The sequence below is a fragment of the Camponotus vicinus genome, unplaced genomic scaffold (genome assembly GCF_025532165.1).
Source record: "Camponotus vicinus isolate PSW18456_S1 unplaced genomic scaffold, iyCamVici1.0 SCAF_4, whole genome shotgun sequence".
Lineage (NCBI taxonomy): Eukaryota > Metazoa > Arthropoda > Insecta > Hymenoptera > Formicidae > Camponotus > Camponotus vicinus.
Window position 1 is genome coordinate 17,026,867 of NW_028141976.1, and position 20,923 is coordinate 17,047,789.

A 20,923-nucleotide genomic window follows, 5' to 3' on the forward strand; every position below is an offset into this window, starting at 1 on the left:
TTTCGCGATAGCCGAGCAACCTTTGGTTTTCGCGGACCGCGGGAAGCGGCAATTATCGAACTCTCGCCCCGCCACTTCCCCGACCTATCGGCCATTTTTTCGCTCGATACTCCGCGCGTCCATCCCGTCTCTACCTCTCTCCCACTATCGCTCCTCCTCCCCCTTTCCCCCGTCAGCCTCGCACCGCTATCTCTCTCTCTCCCTCTCTCTCCCTCTCGCTCGCGGGAACAGATCCGCCGCGAAATAATAACCGCGAGGCTAACAGCGTGCAACCAGCGCTCGCTCATGGCGCCCCATTATGCCAAGAGGCGAGCCAAGGGGGCATGGCATTTTTTGTCACGTCGAACGAAGAATCAGGAAAGGCCGGTCGCGTCTTGCGAGCGCCGGCGCTCTTTTTGCTCGCTTTGATCGGCGGCGGCGACGCCGCCACCGCCGCTCGTTGTTTGTCGCCGCCGCCGCCGCCGTCGCCGCCGACGGCGTCTTCCCCGTCGGCGGCGGCCGGTGCCTTTCGTCGCGACGCGCGCCCGTCGCCATTCGAAAGACACGACGCGTCTCGGGATCCTAGGGACGCAGACCATCGCAAGAGCTGTGCGTTTCGCCCGCACTCGGCACCGTCGTTGCGTTTTTTTTATCGCTCCCCCCTCCCCCTCCCCCTCCCACGTCAGCGATACAACCAGGGTGTATCGATGTATCCAATCTATCGGCGCGCGACGCTGCCCGCGCCGCCGCCATCGCAAATTGTATCGACGCACGGCGTCCCGACGCCGCTCGGAGCAACAGTTGGCATAACTCCCACACTGGGTGTTCCTCGATAACCGCCCTATACGAATAGTACTTTAATCCGCTGATGCATCTCTCATCTCATTGTCCGATTCTCCGATAGTTACGCGCGGTATAATTAAGTTGGATTCTAAATTAGCGGAGCTACTTGGATATTTTAGGCGGAGACTTATATGAATGCGGGATCGCTCAAGACCTTATTTGGACTCCGATTGTCTCATCTTATGTGAAAACTGTAATTTAATTGCTCTGTCGAAGTATCGTATTGCACTTGCTGCAATTATTTAGATAATAAACTACAGTAGTATATAATTTAGCGAATAAATTGTAATTCTCCCACGATTTTTTTACAACTATAATATTTAAAAATGTACAATATTCAACATTATATTGAATATTCTGTTCTGCGAAGCAGAACAGAAATAATTTGAGCGTACAAAGACTGGAATAAAAATCTCATTAATTTTACGTGTGCAAAATTGCAAGTGATGAGAAAATTAAACGCGGTTATTTTAATATCAAAAATATGCATCGAATATAATAAAACTCGTGGTGTATAAATTTGCACGAGAATATGGACATCTTTTTTTTCATTCGTGTTTTCACTTTGATATACATATATTTTTTACATATTTTACCTTATCATTTATTATATTCGAAATGTTGCAGTTTTGCAAAAACTCTTTGATTGATTAATACGTCAATTTTATTGTAATATGATAGTATGTAATTTTTTGACAATTTGACAATGACATTTTTTTACAGATACAATTAACGGTGCAAAAAATTAAAAATTATGTCGCATATACATGTGTGCAATAAGTGAACTTCAAAGATCGAAAACTGTATCAGATCATTCCGCAAACCCGGCAATATTAGGACGAAGGATTTTCGGGGAAAAGGACACACACGTGCCAATTGTTTAAAATACTACTAGCCTGATCCTGCAAGGACGACGGTCACGTGGTTTTGAATTGGTGGGGATCGCGTTAAACGCCTACCCCGAAATCTGTTCGCCTAGTAAGCGGCTGGTCGTACGCTTGAATTCTCGATTGACGAGCCATCGACAGGCGATTGGTTCTGGATGGTCCACTGCAATCCCGATTGACCAATTAATTTTTTCTTTAAACAAATATAGATAGATCACATTATCACTGTCAAATTTCAACTTGTTCCGGATAAAATTTTTATTTAGAGAAATATTTATGTTAGGTATACATATACAGATACATTTTTTAATTATAATTTCTTCGATTTAATTAAAGCTCGCTTCTCCTTGAAATAATTAAGAGAAAATTGATCAGAAATGAGAGACTTGTTGCTCGTTTTGTAACGCGAATAGTTCGCCTGGTATCAGGAATGTATTACGCGCTTTCGCTACGTTCGCTTTCGCTCGATGCATTTCTGCTTCCTTCCCTCCCCCCTAAACTTCCCACACAGTTCGTTTCCATAGTCGTCGAGTTCCTTTCGCATTTTTTAAGAATCTTATCCTTGAAAACTTTCAATTTCATTGACCAAGCATACATAAAGCAAATAATAGTATTTGATAATAATATTCGAAGAAATAATTCGATACAATTAGAAAAAATACTTGACTTGATTATTAAACGAATAGAATGCTATACATTTTTAGACGTTATTCTTTAAGAATGCGTCATGTGTCTGATAAAACTATATTTTTCTATGAAATTGTTTACATTTTTGTTTCTAGATAATTTTATCATTATGCATGAAGAGCATGTAACATCATATCTTTTCTAAATATTGCAATAAAAACCGGAATATCACAATTTTAAAACAGAATTCTAAAAGTAATTAAAACACACATTCTTATAAAAAAATTAATGTACAAGTTATATTTATAAATATGTATCTGACAAAAATGCAAATAATTTTAATTAATATTAAATTTCCTCTTCCTTCTTTATTTTTTTAAAATAATAAACATATAGAAGAGAAATACATTTTTTATTCTTAAAAATTTTTCATATTAAATATGTAATTTTGTCCCCATTAGAAATAATAATTCTTAAGAATTAGAATCTGAAAAATAAATCTATATTAAATTTAAATAATTTTTAAACATGATAAATGTATGCAAGAAGAGGACGCAATGTTTCTACAGATTGAACGTTCCCCCTCCCCCCCCCTCCCCATCCCTCTATAGATGATATAAATTTCACGCTGTACGACGCCACCGCTTTTGCGCGATATCCAGGCAGCATCCACCCGGTGCTCTCTTCGACAAACAAATACGCGCCGCGTGCACGTCGGGCCCGGCTATCCGGGATAAACAAGCGTGACATGCTGATAGGTTCCTGGTAGTGTCGAAACGCGGTGAGATGTCGTAAACCCGAGAAGATGACAGAAAATCAATAGCGCGCCTTTACGCGGACGTCGCCGGCTCCGAGCCTGTCTTGGACCGTTTCTTTCATCCGTTGGCGGACGGTCGCGCGTGATGCTGGCCTGGTCTTTTTCAGACGCCGTGCGTCTTCCTGCCGTCTTCGGGAAAAAATCCCCGAACGCAACAATATGTATCGACGGATCGAAACTATTCCCGCGGGTGATACTATCCTGTTACGTTGACACGTCATGGTCGTCATGTTTGGAGAATTTGACGTGAAATCGATGGCTCGTCTTTGATACGTCTCGTTATCGTTCGCGGTTGTCGCGATTCGATATTTTTGTGTTACCGATGATGAGTTGTCATCTCAAAACCGTGCCAATGAGAACGCGAAAGAGATTAGGAATATTATGCAAATGAACGAGTGATAATGCATGATTCTCGACATACTACGTTTATGAAAGACGCGTAGTATTGATACATCTAAATATCGATGATCAACATTATCATTAGTAGTCGAAAATCTGTTATGTATTATTACATTAATTCATGTTCATTATTAGTGAAATATATCTATGATTTTTACGTGACTTGTGGATATCGAAATTAATATTAATACAGCAATTAATAAAATTGCCTAATACTTTAAAATCGCGTACGTGCGTCAGTTGGTTTTAATTGCTACTTATTTTTTTATCGTGTTTAATTGTCAACAAAAAAAACAGAGAAAATTAATATTTATGGCATTGAAATTATACATGATACATATAATAATAATCTTATATCTTTCTCTCATGATGACATATTATATTTGAATTATATTTATATCATATTTTATTTTTGCGCATTTCGCAATATATTGTATTGTTAGCGATTATGCTAATGCAGTTAACAAATTATTCCAGGTATATCTCAGGCAGAAAAAGACAACGAACGCGCTTGCGTCGTCGTCATATCGATTAAATGTCAGACTCATGTCATAAAGACGTCACAAGCACGGTTTTCATCAGGACAACATCCTGCGCTTGAATTTACGATCGTCGACATGGCAACAGGTCTCGCGGGAATGCAACGCCGTGGTACGCAGAATCCAAGATTCCCGCTGTATTCTTCTCATTTCTAATACTAATCTAAATCCTCAAGCAAATCTTTATCAGAATTTTTATTTTTATCCTTCAATATATTCTTCATCTTTATTTAATTTATTCAAATGTATATTTTATGTAAAATTTTAAATATGATGTACGATATTTTTATATAATCCGTCTTTTTAAATATATGCATTACATGCATATCCTGCAGAAAATTAAAACATGTAATAATAAGAAAGCGTATGCTTTAAAGAAATGTTAAAAGAATATTAAAATTAAAGATTTGCAATATTGAAATATTTAAATTAAAGATTTGCTATCTCAAAAGGTATATTTTAATTAGGAATTAAAGAGAAATTACTTTTTAGCGATTAAAAAAACAAGTAGAAGTGTGTGACTAAAAATAAATAAGCGAACAAGATGCTTTGATTGTTTGTATTTTTATCTATCATTAATATATATCATACTAATCTTTAATGTTTAATCATCATAACATTCGGCAATACAAACTAAGTTGAACTGAACAATATAATACTGTAATACATGCTTTCATTAGACACATATTTAATAGTAATCGTTTAATAGCAGATGCGCGCGCACGTGAGCTTACATTATTGATAGCCACCTGTTGATCGCGATAACCACCTGTTGATCGCGACAAACACCTGTTGATTGTGCGACGCTCGTAAATCTAGCTCGGGGCTGTAATCCTGGTAGGCTCGTCTCGGAATGACGTCATTGACGATCTTTTGACGGACAACTGACACTCGCGCCCCATCCTCGAGTGATCAGCCGTCCGTTGTCGCGCATCGAAATGATTTCTTTCATATCGAAGAAATTCTTCTTATACATTGGCGGATCGTGTCGCGAACGAGTCCTCACGACGAGCGTGAGAGAAGCTTACCAGGATCCTCCGCGCGGGATGGAACACAATGTAGCCTCCATAAATTCATCTACTGCCCGACGTTGCTTTCCTAGTAGGTGCGAGCTTTCGTGACGTCACATTGCGTCATATGACGAGACCTATCGACGTATCGACAGAACGTGCTCGATAATACACAATGAGTGTATCCGATTCAAGAGACGGGATAATGAACAGGCCGAATGAGGGGAACGCAACTGTAGGGTCGTAATTTAACGAATCGATCCGTTGATGTGTCGGCGGGACACCCTATAAATCCCTCAAACGTCTGCTGATGCCCTGGTGCACCCAAGCGACTTGCGCCACCGTGACGGACAGATGACTGACGTTTCTTCTGTTTCAGAAGCACATTTTCAAAGCTTTAAGCAGCATTCACATGTTGAGGTAAATCACTCTGGGATTATTCAAAGATGATTGCATTGAACTGGAGCATTATGCAACAATGATTTATTTTAATAGATAATAGTTTATCAAAATAATAAATAACAATCTGTAAATTAAATTTAAAATACAAAGAATATGTATTTTATTTTATTTAATTATAACTCATTTTGCATGTAATATGGTTCAGTTATACATATGTGTAATCAAAAGATATTATAAATTATATCGTACAATTTTTGATACGAAAAATAAATGTCCAGAAAAATCATTAACGTTTAATTAACAAAATGATAAAAGATGTTAATATAAAATATGAAATTTTATATCCAAAAGAAGTATAAACAAAATTGCTCATCGAAATTGCTGTCGCTTATTATGAACGCTGCTTGATCAAAGAACCCATAACAAACAATAATTATTGTACGCGAAAGTATGTGAAAGCAGGGATAATAGGTGAAAGAAGTGCGGAGGTGACATGTAACTAGCAGCACTAGAAGCACGACCATCCGGAGTGCTGTATGTGACCCTGGTATGCCAGCGTCCTTACGACGTAACATGATGAACAGATGACGGTAAATCAATACGCATCGTCGACTTGGTCAGTTCTAATCGATAAAAGTAACACGTCTTGTGTCTTAAATATTTGTTTATGAAACATGAATAACACAAACTTTCATTGGCACAACCATTTTTCTAAAATACTCATTTGTCATAAAAAATATTAATCCATGCAATGATTAGTAAATTGATTGTATTATATGAAAATGTTTAATATTAATTAAAATTAGATTGAATTTTCCAATATATGAAATTTTTGTACATTTACAAGCTTTGAACGCAGAAAAACACGTGCATTGCTTATGATCACGTTTCTTGTGATATAAATTTAATTAATAAATGCCCATATTTTCTTCATAAATAATTTTAACATAAACTTAACAATTTATTTGTGTATAATATATATATTATATAAAAAAATGCATATTTACTGCATAATGAAAATATAATGTTAGAATTATATTACATACATACATGGACTATAACAATCTAAATAACAAAAACTTCATAAATTATTTTACACACACACACACACACTCTCTCTCTCTCTCTCCTCTCTCTTGATAATTCTCTAAAATCCAATTATTAAATATTTTTGTAAATATGAAATATGCGTAGTGTCAACCTAAGTTTTCTAATTTAAAGTATAATTTAATTTCCCCTGAAATACGTGTCCAATCAATTGTATTCGAAACCATCGACGACATGAAAACACTAATGCAATATTTCATTATTGAGACCTGTCAAACAAGAGTCGTGCCAAGCATGCCTCGCGAGCTTCCGGGAGCAGGCTACCATCTGTATTTGGAAGTCCCGCAGGATACCTCGAAATTCCCATCAAATTTGCGTTGTGCGAGCATCAGGATTACAGTGTCTAGGGTAGGTCAGGTCAGGACGCGACGAGAAGAACGTAATTGAACCTCGACCGTTTAAGTTCAATTTTAAACGAGTCAATAACATCAAAAGCTTCGACTATCCGGCTCGCATCCTCGCATAGAGCTTGAACACGCTCTATGCGACATGTATTATAATCTCCCTTAGATCACCCTTAGATTCGTTACGTAAGTAGCAGGGAAACCGAAAGATGAATACTGGATTTGTTCTCAAATTAGCAGAGCAGCAGAAAAAAAGTGAAATAGCAAAATATATTTTTCTAAGAATATTAAAAAAATTAACGCATACAAAAAATTGCATTATTCCCTATAAGAAATTTATTTAAACTTATTAAAGCTCTCATCGGATCAATTGCATTACACAATTTTCTCTATTGTAGATACTATCGAGATTTCAATTAGCTTTCTATGTAAACATATTCGATTCTGTCTGTTTCCGACAGGTACGCTCAAGGTTCATGGGGACCAGGCTGCCACTCGCTCAAGAGAGCTTTCTTGCATGCCGAGGAGACCCCCACTTAGATTGTTGTAGGTATCGAAGGTTTCTAGTGGGGATTAATCATGTGCTCGAGTGGGGGTGGTTTCGTCGTTTGGCCACCTCCATCGCGTCCTCGGCACAACCAGGATGACAGTCATGGATGGAGGGTCGTTAAATCTAAATACTTGCCATAATCAGTGTTATTGAATATGTCACGAGTTCCTTCTCTCATAGCTCTCTTAGCAAATGCGATGAAAAAAAGGTTTAGATTTTTGGTGATCAAACATATATCTGACTCTCTCGAATCGAGCTCTCGAGAATCACCGAACTTAAAAACATTAAAAATTTATTAATCGTTAATAAGATCTTTTTCCAGTTTATCTGTATCAAATTTTTAGAAGTGTAATTTTTATAATTGTGTAATATTTTTATTCTTTATTTTTTTTTATTTCTTTATTTAATCTTAAAGATGTTGCCATTGGCAAAATTGATATATTAAAATAATAAGTTATAAATCACATAATATATTTTTATAACATATATTCGACTATCTCATCTTAGGTTGATTATTTGTTTTTTTTTTCAATAAATAAATAGACCATTTATTTATTTAGACTCAATATTAAAATTACGTTTTTTTAAAAGCTAAATGATAAATTCATGATATATTTTTATTTTATTAATTATACATTTTAAAGGTAGTATTTCATTAAAAATTGGCAATTAAATTGATTACACATAATATTTAGACACTTAAGAATAATATAATATTATTAAATGAGATTTTACGATATTCTTCGATCTCCATGATTTATATTTAGAATATTTATAACAGATATGTGTGTGAAACGAGTAAAAAAAAACGCGTCGCGCAAACGTACGCGAAGCAACGTCGATTGCGTCGACGCCTGGCGTGTTTGTCACATCAGGGATGTATGTCGAATCGGGGGTTGTTCGCTGAGGCAGGCTCGATAGGGTGGCTCGCAATGACGTAACAAAGCGCGCGTTTTGCCAGGGGAGTATAATGCGACAGGAGGCAAAACTACCCCTAGTAGTTCAGGGACAGAGTTCAGTGATCCCTTAAAAATCTCTGACATCATTTCGTAAATTCTTGTTTACATCAAGTTTTATTCGGAATATAATTTTTCCGCTAGAAGCTCATCGTTAACGCTTGTACATTTATCGATAAATCTTACAAGAATAAAAACTGAGTTAAAATTATATGTATAAATAATTACATATACATATAATTATTTATATTTAAAATGTTATGTATCTATGCATATATGTAAATTATACTCCCCCATATTTACATTTATACGAAAGGTATATTTTTGCAAATAGCTTCGACAATTTAACTTATAATAGTGAGACATAAATTTAAACGTATATGATTCTAGCAAATTATAAATGTTTAAAATAAATTTTATTTATTATTATATTTGTTATTATGATCTTGTGTGTGTATCATACAATGTGTATTCTATATGGGGGAACTGACCTCGACGAAGCTTAACCTTTGCGACGTCACACGGCCTGACATTTGTATCCGGCAATTATGCGATTCTAGTTAGATAACAGCACGCGCTTTTCCACCCCTTTGGTTCAACATCGCCCCAATAGGGATGAAAACATCGGAACGCTTTCAGACTCGTATCACCTCCGCGGAACAGGAGCTCATATATGTTTGTAGCATCATTAAGTACATAGCTATTAAAGCTATTGAAAGAGACTAAATATTTATATTGATTTTTTTTAAGTATAAGGTATTTTGAAAAATATTCATATTAAAAGAAGCAATTAAAAAGAGCTATTCATTTTTACATATTCTAAAGAAACAAATATACTCCTGATTCGTCAATCATACATTCTTATATGAAAATATAATTATAATATAATGTTATTATGAATTAAAAATAGTAGATAAATTTAAGATTATAATTAATTAATTAAATGTAACATCTTCAAAAAGTTATATATCTATTTATTATATAAGAAATTTGTAAATTATATGTTTAGTGAAATAGAACAACGTATATACATTAGATAATTATTTCTCAAATGAATTAAAATACAAGCATTATTAAACTTGTAGATTTTCAGCTGCCCTTACATATCAGAGTTTCATATCCAAATAAGATTTCTTCCAATCGATAGAGAATATAGTACGGACATAATTTCGTCCTGACATAGAAATAGATATTTTTCTAATATTCTTTTTATTACATATTAGAACTTATAAAAAAGAGCTAAAAGATATTTTTGGCTAAGACGTGAGATGGTATTTTATAAAGTTTGCAATAAGTTTAATATTGTCATTTTAATTTTCTTTAATTAATGGCAAATAAATTGGTTCTTTACATTATAGATTAATCCCATATTAAATAATTTTAAATTATTTATGTGCAGTGTTTTTCATATTTTATTATTGTTATGTTATAAATAAACATTTAACATAAAAAAATAATGTTGTTTGACATCCAAATAACGTGCGATATGTTATAAAAATATTATAATAAAGTTAAAACAGTTGTGGAAATTATTGATTGCATGGAATTCAAATAACGAAATATTATTTAAATTAATTTGTTATAGAATCTTACCTGGTGGAAATTTTTCGCCAATTACGGTCTCGATCCATTGTTGAGCTTCTGCTTCTTGGTTTGCTTCGCGCTTGCCAGCAACCTGCGTTTAAAAAAAGAAACAATAAATCTCTGTAGAAAACACGTCACGTTAAAAAATTTCAGTCTCCAGTTATAAAGATGACATATACTACCCAACTGCACTTTTCTAAACAACTTTAAAAAAATAACAGCTCAGTGACGCTTGGCACAAAGACAGAAAGATGGATATTATTTATTTTACATTTTTCTCATGTAGACATTTAATTTTAACCATGAAGTCTAATTTTATCTTTCGTAAACACTTTAAAGATAAAAATAATTTCTGAAAAGATATAGTGTCAATTCTTTCCTTTTACACATAATAAATTTAATCTTTTTCTAACAATAAGTAATTAATTATAAGATAATGAAAACTCGTATCCACGTGTGTATATAATTAATTCTTGTGAAAGGAATAAGCCTAATAAGAGGATGTTTGTTGTAATGTAAAGTATGAATGAAAAGAGAATAAAAGAAAAAAACTCACTCCTCTACAGAATTATTTTATGCTTGTAAGTAAATTATCAGTTTCCGCAGAAACTTTCAAAAATTGCCGTAGCCGATGGTATTTCACATCGTCATGGCGGGGTATTGGTAAAAGTTTTCAACTAGCAATAATCGCACCTCGGTAGAACCTCATTGGTTACGATATCGCCACTGCGCAAAGATGACGATGTGCTCAGCCGGACCAGTATTCATAGTGGCTAGAAAGGATTTTAACATCGAGAAAGCCTTCTACATTCGCTCCACATAGCGTCCGTTTCACAAACTAAAAAGCAGCTGAGACGAAGCGAGTGACAGGAGCTACACGGCGCACATCGGAAACATGTGACTCTGATCAACTCCGATGCGCTATCACAAAATGAATAAGAATTGCCATTATTAATGCATAATTTAAATGATAGACTAGCTGGATATTTGCAAGAAAATATATCTGAACAGGAGAGTATGACGGCAGGAAGTGCGCGCTCGAGGAAGCACATGTCCGATACAGTGTCAGCGTTCGAGAGAGAGAGATAGAAAAAGAGACAGAAAGAGAGAAACATTATTTCTTTCTTGAATATCTCACGTATTTCTATGATATAATTTTAACAAATACATTGATTGATATTTTAACTATGTCGAATTAAATAATAAAAACAATTTTTAATAGTAAACTAATAATGCTAATAAAATTATATTAGCATTAACTTACATTTGTAACAAATTGAAATATAATAGTATGTAAATGGAATTAAAAGTTAGATAAATCAATGATTTAAATACTAATTCAATGACATAAATAATAATTTAACTACACATTTATAATTTATACATAACAATGGCAGTTTTGGTGCAAATCAATTGCACATCCGAGTCAATATAAACTTAAATAAATAACATTATACATATTTTAATATTGTTTAAGTGAAAAATAAGCCTAATGCAATATGCTCAATTATTTTAATGATTATAAATTGATAATAATTATTATCAAATTGAATAATAATAATTCATAATATAATTCACATCTTATTTCATGAATGTCAAAGATATATAAGATGTCAGAGATATATAATTTTTTTTCGCATATCATATTTTTTTCAGTCCATTATGTTGGATATTTTTTTACGTCAATGTTGAAAGATTTTTAAAAAGATATATTACAAAATCGTGGTATTTTCTAAAGAGATTATCGATAATGTACCATATTTACTAACGAAACCATGTTTTCTTGCGTAATTCGAATGAACGCATCACAAAATCGTTCCAGACGTCTACGCAAATTCGTTGTGTTAGGATAAACTTGGAAATGGCGATGATTGATAAAATCTAAACTCGGCGGTGGCCTCACCCTTCGAAGTGGCCAGAATCCAAAAATTACGACGTTTACGTATCGGCGTTTTCATCTGGCGAATGTCCACGCAAGTTGAACTGTACTTTTGTGCAAAATACACCCACTTGTTTTAACTTTTTCACCGATTTGTCATTTTCTGCATGCGCAGAAGTTGTAATGCAGGATTATACTGCATGATACCAAAAGTCTCACAATGTTTCGTAAAATATAACTCTAACAATAAATTATATTTATTTATTGTGTTGCACTGATATTTTTTATTTATTTATTTTCTATTTTTCTTATTTAGATTCACGATTTAATAAGAATTATAATTAAATATATTCTGCTAGCTAATTAACTAATATTTAAACTTTCATGTTCAGGTTTTAATATATGTAGTCAGGGTACGTTGTATATAATGATAATAATAAATATTCTTGAAAATGCAATTTTTTTAACACGAAAATGAACTCACAGCTAATGATCTAAATTAAGTGTCGGTTAAGAAGTCCATAGAGAAGTGGATCATTGAACTAAAATATATTTGCGGTTTAAATTGTTTGTAAATTAAATTGCGAGTTCTTAATAAATCCAAAGTTAAAAATTTAAAAAATTGTTATAAAACACGCATAATGTACACATATGCTAAAAATAGACATCAGATGCCACGCAGCTGTGTGTCAGTAAGGAAACTTTCTGTGACTGACATTTAAGCTCAAAATAATTTTGTTAAAAACAATTATTTTTTTAAATACTTCTTATTAAAACGTTCATTAATATTTGCAATAAATTTCACATATGAGATTTTCGGGTAATATTATATAAAACATGTAAATAAAATTATTTAAGAAGTTTTCAATCATTAATCGTTATTTTTTATATTTGTTTTATATTTTCTTACCAGAAAATTATTGTTTATATCATTATTTTGTTTTTGTTTTACTTTCATATTCCGCGTATAAAACATAGTGTCAAGTATTGTATTGGTAATATCAGATAATTCCCTTGCAATCGTTTGTCTGAATGTGAATTGTAATTTAATTTAAAACCACAACGTGTCTTGTAAATAGGGTCGCGGTGTCAAGATCTGGTTACGAGCGGGGGTGTGGGAATACCCATCCAAAAACTAGGCAACGGGCCAAAAGCACTCGTTGCTTGAATATCGGCAGGAAGGATACACGGAGGGGATGATGCCATATAGCGTCGCGACGCGCAGCGTCCGATTTAGTTTCTACTCAAAGTTTCAAAGTCACACTATTCAGGAAAGCTATCATCGCTGTCGAGGAAACGACATAGCAACAAAATGCCGGTATGTTCTTTTTCGGAAACAGCTATTTTTTTATTCTGTTTCTGTTTTAATAATTAATCGTGATTTGATTCCAGTTTAATATTTCTAATGAAAAATATACATGTTTGTTTTTTTATAGTTTTTATGCAAACATGTACGCATATACAATTAAACCATATGCTTTAATAAAATATAAATATAATTTTTATTTATGAAAAAATAATTAATGTAACAATTAATGTTATTTATAAAAGAAGATGAAAAAATAATTTAAAGTATGTGTATTAAATATATGTATTAAATAGAAATATGTGCAATCAATGTAAATTATAAATACAATTAAAAATTATAAATACAATTTTTGTTGCTCAGTTATGTATATAGCGATATTACCATCCACAATTACTATTAAATCCCGAAATTTTTAACATATGGATATGTTCTTAAAATATTTATAGTTATGATCTAATTCATCATTCTGCATGATACATCGTTTTACGTCAGTACTCTCTTTTGATATATCTCTTTCTCTCTCTCTCTTTCCTTCGCATCTGATGTATTTATATCCGAACATAAATAACATTATGCAATGCAGACTTTTAAACGTTATCCCAAGAAATAAAACAGATTTAGAAAATATCAATGGATAACACTTAACGATGAGAGCTCAGTTTTAATAAATTTAGAAGTGATTTCTCAAGTGTAGTTTAGTGCACAGAAATTTAATAATTATTTAATTAAAAAGAGATTGCGATATATTTGCATTTTATCCATCTTATATTATTGTCAATTATTGTTCTAAAATAATAAATTATTTTTCAAAAATATATTAATATTCAAGTTATTGTATTAATATAGTTAAAGTTATATGTATTATCTAAATTAATACATCGGTGTTAAATTGTCATATTATGTACTTTGATTTGAAGCAAATAAGCAATGACAAAGTTAATCAAAGTAGTTATAAAAATTGATTTTTTTTTGTTATATTACTTATATACACACACATACACACACATACATATATATATTTACATAATTAATTTAACATCAACGTAATTTAAAATTATGTCTTATATGCGCGCGAGATGTATGCTCAATTATAATGACCAATTCATGCGAACGATACGTCGTAATGCGTCTTCAGCACAGGTGTGCGGCTTGATCTGTCGCCAGCCAATTCACGGTGTTGCGAATCGTACGGACCCACCCAATTTAACTTTAAATTTAGTGATTTACTACAACGTTGCGCGTCACGTTCGCAAAACATCCTCGGAAGCGGTGAGACCGCATTCGTTCGAACGGAAGCTGCTCCCTTTGAAAATGGAGCTTAAAATATCATCCCGAGTGGATGCGACGAGAAACACATTGCCCCGACCATGTCTAACATGTAGATAAGAAGTAAAAAGATTTCATATAATTCGTAATGCAGTGAATTCGAATATATTTATTAATTATATAGCTAATATTATGAAATGAGAATTCACTTTTCACTTTCGTCATTTTTAGGACACCCTGAGTCGCGCCTTATATTATATTATAATTTGTTGGTGCAATTTAATTAAAAAAAATATATCTTTGTCATTCAACGTCTGCTCAATGTTTATTATCACTTTTATATTTTTTAATCTAGCTTTATATTCTAATGATAATATATACTTTGCCGTTATTATTAATAAATATAATGCATTATTGCTTTAAAATTGCAATATCAAAAATAATCATGGTAAACGCGCATTTATTCACAGTCATGTAACATATCATAGACATTCTGCACTCTATTAGAGTCAATTAGAGTTACTCTCATCATTCAAACCGATGTTATACATGTTGGCTAAGTTTACCGAAATTGTTATATACGTGCAGTTGAGCTGTTTTCGAAACTGCGATCACGATGTTATTACAAATTGCACAAGTCCATTATATATCTGAATAACATCACTCTTCCCAAAATATCACATGATTGAGCGAAAGTCGGAAAATTCGTGAAAGAATCACTATTATACGATGACTACGATATTTATCGCGCAGTCTTAAATCGTGGCTTTAAAAGATTGTAATTTAACTTTGCTATAAATATTGATTTATTGCTTTGACTGAATAGTGCCAGATTCACTTGCGTCGGTCAGGTGTTTAAGTCATAAATCGAATCATATAAATGTTAAGAAATTCTAAGAGCGTAAAAGCCATTAAGATGCTCATTATTTATTTCTCGTGAATTTCTCATTTATAAGATTTATATATTTATTTGCTTAAAATGCATTTAAAAATAGTATATATAGTTAAAACTATCATTAGAGAGATTTACAAAATTATATTCGTTATTACACCATAAAATTTTTAAGTTTATATATATAATTCATAAATAAATTACATTTTTTTTTTAAAGACTTTCTTACACTTCGAAAGATAATCCATTTAATGTATGAATCAAGATACAATATATAATATATATAAATACAAGCAAAACAAGTGTCTGATAACTCAATCGTTATTTGATGATTTTCGTAAAAGCCAAGATTTCAGACGTCGTATTTTATTTTCGATGTTGGACTTTACGTGCGAGTAATCCTACACCGCCGCGATCTATTTTTGATATATCCATTTTTAAGTTATCCAGAAAAATATGCATACGGTCGGCGTTTTGTGTAAAAATGCACTTTAGAGCTAAATTCTCATAATAAAATAAAAAATAATAAAATAATTGCATATTAGTATCTTTTTAAAAACTAATTTATATTTGTATATAATTATATTTTATCTATATTTCAGGCTCGCAACAAAGAACAGGAAGCTGAAGTTCTTTCTTGGATCGAAGCTGTAGTGGGTGAGAAACTCCCTTCTGGAAACTACGAAGATATTTTGAGAGATGGTGTGATTCTTTGCAACCTAATTAATAAACTTGCACCCGGATCGGTTAAGAAGATTCAATCTAAAGGCACTAATTTTCAACTTATGGAAAATATTCAAAGGTGAGAGACATCAAATTATTCTAATGCGTGTTTCTTTCATTTCTTTCTTTCTATATAATATATCTAATCCTTTATCTCTACATAATAATTTGTTTTAATAATAATTTAATAATTTAATAATTTGTTTTAATTTTACATAATAATTGTATTAATAAATTGTTTTATAATGCGTATTCGTTGCCTCACAGATTCCAGGCGGCGATTAAAAATTACGGTGTACCGCAAGAAGAAATTTTTCAGACTGCAGATCTTTTTGAAAGACGTAACATCCCTCAAGTCACTCTCTGTCTATATGCACTGGGTAGACTTGTGAGTATTCAATTACTAGCAATTAATTAATTATTCGCAAGATTAGATGTAGTAATTAGGAATTAATCTATTATTTCCAACATATCTTTTTTTTATGATAAAAATATGAAAATATATATGCGGTGAAAATAAACTTTTGTATTTATATTTTTATTTTTGTAGAAAATATTCGACTCTTTTTGTTTTTTGTACTTTGAATCTACAAAATATGTATAAAAAGTAAAGCTTGCAAAAAATCTCCCTTATTTCATAGAAATAACACACAATTGAATGTAAAATGACACACAGCAGATATATTTTTCGTATAGAGTCTATTTATAACTCTAATTATTTTTTTATGAAATTTAATTGATTAATTTTCACCAATAAAACAGACTCAGAAACATGATTGGAATGGGCCAAGTTTAGGACCGAAGATGGCAGAGGAGAACAAGAGAACCTTCTCTGAGGATCAGCTTCGTGCTAGCGAAGGTCAATTGAATCTTCAAATGGGTTACAATAAGGGTGCTAGTCAAGCTGGTCACGGTGGCTTTGGAAATACTCGACATATGTAAATTTTTTATGGAAGCGAATTATACATATGTCTAAATAAAAAATGCACATAATGCATTAAATGATACAATAATTGGTTAGGCTATCGAACAAGAATTTGATATAAAAAAACTTTAAAATAAATCGCATTTTTTAATCACGCGTAAAATGTGAAGATAATATTAAGCTTTTGACATATTTTTAAAATTTATTTATATTACTTTCATTAAATTTAAATAAGTTTTTAAATTTGATAATAAATAATATTTATATATTTTTTATTATCATAATTAATATTGGTATAAATAAGACTAAATTTTTATATTGATTATCTATGTTATAAGTAAGTTGCTTTTTACATCGTCATATATATGCATCTTGGAAATATTTAATAATTTTAATCATTATTTTTTAATCAACATTTATTGATATTTAACAGCTGATGCTTTATCTTTTTTCAAATATCGAGAATAGAAGCATATTAACTTTTTATTTAGTCCTGCAAGAATATATTTTTATATGAATTTATAATGGCTGTAGTTTGCATATAAATGTAAGTATAAGTTCTTTCTGTCGCACATTAATGACATGTAAAAAAGCGCTTTATAAAATCATATTTTATTCTCAAATTGACACGTATACACTTACATAAACAAATTTTACACAATTACACACTAAATACATGAATAAAAATGTATTCGCGGTTGAGAATTCATATATTTCAAATCATGATAAAATAAATTATCGCATTGCTTGATGTTAAATAATATGTTAAATATATTAAATGCATATAATTATATATATAAAAGTATATAATTATATCTTGTCATATACTACATTAATTTACCATACACACATATAAAAATACGTACATACATACATATATACATACATACATACATACATACATATACACACATACATACATATATGCATACATACATACACAACATACATACATACATACATACATACATACATACATACATATATACATACATACATACATACATACATACATACATACATACATACATACATACATACATACATACATACATACATACATACATACATACATACACCTATATACGCAACACTTACACTCGCAATATATGCATACACATGCAACATACATACATACACATGCAATTCTATACATTACACTATTTTTCATAAAAAATCTTTAATAGAGAGTTATAAATTCAAAATATTTATAAAAATAGTAAAGATTTATAATACAATAAAACCAGCGTTAACCTCATGTAATGTTTTGCAATAAATAATTTCATAAATTATATAATTTAATCTTCGATTGTATCAACATCTTATTTTTACAAATTGATAAATTAAATCAAAAAGTTTCTAATTTTGTTATTATTTGCAATATACAAATGTAATATTAAAGACATATCAATTCCCATCTAAAAATAAATAAATTATATATATAATTTTTCAAAAAATAATAATGTTTCTTTTCATAAGTTATATATGGTCGTCTGTCATATATATTATATATATATGTATATGAATGTATATGAATGTATATGATATATTATAATTGTGTTTATATGTATCCTATAATAAAATTTATTATAACTCTAAGATGTGTATTAAATTATATACTATATAAATACATTTTTGAAATATAGACTCACATGTAAAGCAATTAAAACGAGGAAGTAATGTAAGCAATTAAAACAAGGAAGCAATGCAAGAAATACCAACGCAATTTGGGACTAAGCCAATTTCATACAATATTCACGATGACTATTTCACTCATATGCTAGTAATCCATTTTAATGAAGTTAATCTTTGAATAATAAATCTTTTTGAATCAGCATATTGTTGAGGCGAATTGCAATTACTAATATAAAGTTTATAATTTATTGCTCTTCGAACAAAATTTAATTTGTTTTTTTGTCTTATATATGTTTTGATAGGATAATATATGAATACTAATTATTAAAAATTAATTATAATTTTTATACATACAATTAAACACTTAATTAAACATATATTAAATATAATTTAAATGAGAGTAAAAAATTTTCTTACGCGTTGCTGTGGTCTACTTTCGTACTGCCTTGTTTATCTTTTTGCACCCACGCAGATATAAAAATATTCACTGTTTGTAAATAAATTAGGCACCGCAATCGCGTCATCGTGACACACTTTTCTGGATTTTTAGCGAAAGGTAACGCTCGTCCACGCGCGTTCCCATATGTTTCTAGTAAAGTTTAATTCATATAACTTTGCTTTCCTTGGCAGATCCGAGTGCCTTTCGGTTTATTTCTGGATCACCGACATATACAGCAGCCATTAGACTTTGGTCATGGTTCCATATCAATTTAATCCGTAATAGAATCGATTTTTCCGAAAAATAATTTTTGTCTCAGAGTATTTTATTAACAATTATTAAATAACGTATTTCATTTGAATAAGTTTTCATAAGTATTATCACGTTTTTATCGCGTTATTCACTATTACACTTTATAGATTCATAAGATGATACATAAAATGCTGCATAAAGATTTACTATTCTGAAATTTAATACTAGAAGACGATTATTTGCACATTTCTCTATTTTATGACAGTATGTGATAATGCTTGAGGATTATTTGCTTATTTTTGGTAAGAGAAACATGAATAACGATAAATTTTGGATGATGATTCATGGTGTTAAAAATGTTTCCCGAATTAGACGCGCTTTAATGTACGGATTTACAAAAATTTCGCAGATTGACGTACTGAGTCAGAGTATATAAATAGGAGAGCCATTGTTTTAAATGCTAGAACTGTTAAAAATATATAAGCGCAATATATGGAAAATTCTTATTTATCATGCACAATTTTATAATGCTTCGATTGCATTTAAATAAAACATAATTTGTCGTATTAATAAATTGTACTGTTTATAAGTGAGTTTTAACTTTACATGCAACTTTTTTTATAATTTATATTTTAAGAAGTTACGAAAATGTATATTGATATATTATAATATTACATATGTACATACATATATTGCAAATACTAATATTATAGAATTTTTCTGTTTTAATTTATTAATTTATGGAAAAGAAAATATTTTTAAATTCCTTAATACTCCTCCATCTTTACACATATTTATATTGTTATTTTATATAGAATATTATCTTCATATTTCTTCATTATAAAGGAAAGAGATATATCAACACCGTTAATATAAATGAAAAATTACATCCAAGTAAGAAAACAACATTAAAAATATAATAACGGATCATGAAATTGTACAATATTATATACCTTTATAATATATATTTTAATTTAATTAAAAAATTTTAATTAATGTTTTATAAAGCGTTCCGATCTCTATGAAAGATTATCTTTAATTTAAAGAGCAATTGTAGAATATATGAACCACACATAGGATAAATAATATTAGTATAATATATAGCTAACTAACTAAATGATAGTGAACTTGACTAATCACGAGAAAGAAAGAGAGAAAGAGATAACGTTTCAATTATTAGAGAATACGAGATAAAATATATATCCCCGATATATGTATATGTATAATAAAATAGCAATGAGTAAATGCTTGATTATGCAGTCAATCAAACAATTTAATTAAAACGTGATTAAGATGATAAATATGATTAGGAAAAGAGACATGATATTGTATTTCGTATACATTTTGTTTCGATTTTAAAAAATAACGCGTACCTGCCAAAGTGGGCGTCCAGGCATGGCGGATTTGCGTAACTCGTGCGTTTCTTCTTCGAAATTTTGCGTCTCCCAGCTTTTCTCAAGCTCGACTCAAGCTGAAGCACAAAAAGAGTGTTCTCCATCGCACTCGTGCTGCGTATATATACGAGACAGACGCGCATCCATGTTGGCGAATGTGGGGGC

General features: G+C 31.2%; 2 protein-coding genes and 1 non-coding gene across 3 annotated transcripts in view; 1 reads left to right on the forward strand and 2 right to left on the reverse strand.

Annotated features, from left to right (window-relative positions):
- The window catches only part of LOC145971257 (muscle-specific protein 20), a 25,051-nt gene extending 4,155 nt beyond the window's left edge, over positions 1-20,896 (reverse strand). The window contains exons 1-2 of the mRNA XM_083098738.1: positions 20,738-20,896; positions 10,054-10,135 (exon numbers count right to left, since the gene is read on the reverse strand). Of these exons, the coding sequence (XP_082954864.1) occupies positions 10,054-10,135; positions 20,738-20,761 (106 nt within the window). The 5' untranslated portion in view covers positions 20,762-20,896. The remainder of the gene's footprint in view (positions 1-10,053; positions 10,136-20,737) is intronic.
- Positions 10,642-10,782, reverse strand: LOC145971335 (U4 spliceosomal RNA). Its single transcript, XR_014438857.1, has one exon. It is a non-coding gene; the product is annotated as a U4 spliceosomal RNA (small nuclear RNA).
- LOC145971258 (myophilin) lies at positions 13,082-18,637 on the forward strand. The gene is made up of 4 exons (XM_083098739.1): positions 13,082-13,241; positions 15,993-16,192; positions 16,381-16,501; positions 16,876-18,637. The coding sequence occupies exons 1-4, from the start codon at positions 13,236-13,238 to the stop codon at positions 17,053-17,055; spliced, it is 507 nt and encodes a 168-aa protein (XP_082954865.1). The 5' UTR covers positions 13,082-13,235; the 3' UTR covers positions 17,056-18,637.
- Positions 20,897-20,923: the final 27 nt, after the last annotated feature.

What these genes read in the sequence shown, in the direction of transcription:
- LOC145971258 (XM_083098739.1), top strand. An exon ending in CTTATGGAAAATATTCAAAG is followed by an intron (nt 16,193 to 16,380) that starts GTGAGAGACATC and finishes GTTGCCTCACAG; the next exon opens with ATTCCAGGCGGCGATTAAAA. An exon ending in TATATGCACTGGGTAGACTT is followed by an intron (nt 16,502 to 16,875) that starts GTGAGTATTCAA and finishes CCAATAAAACAG; the next exon opens with ACTCAGAAACATGATTGGAA.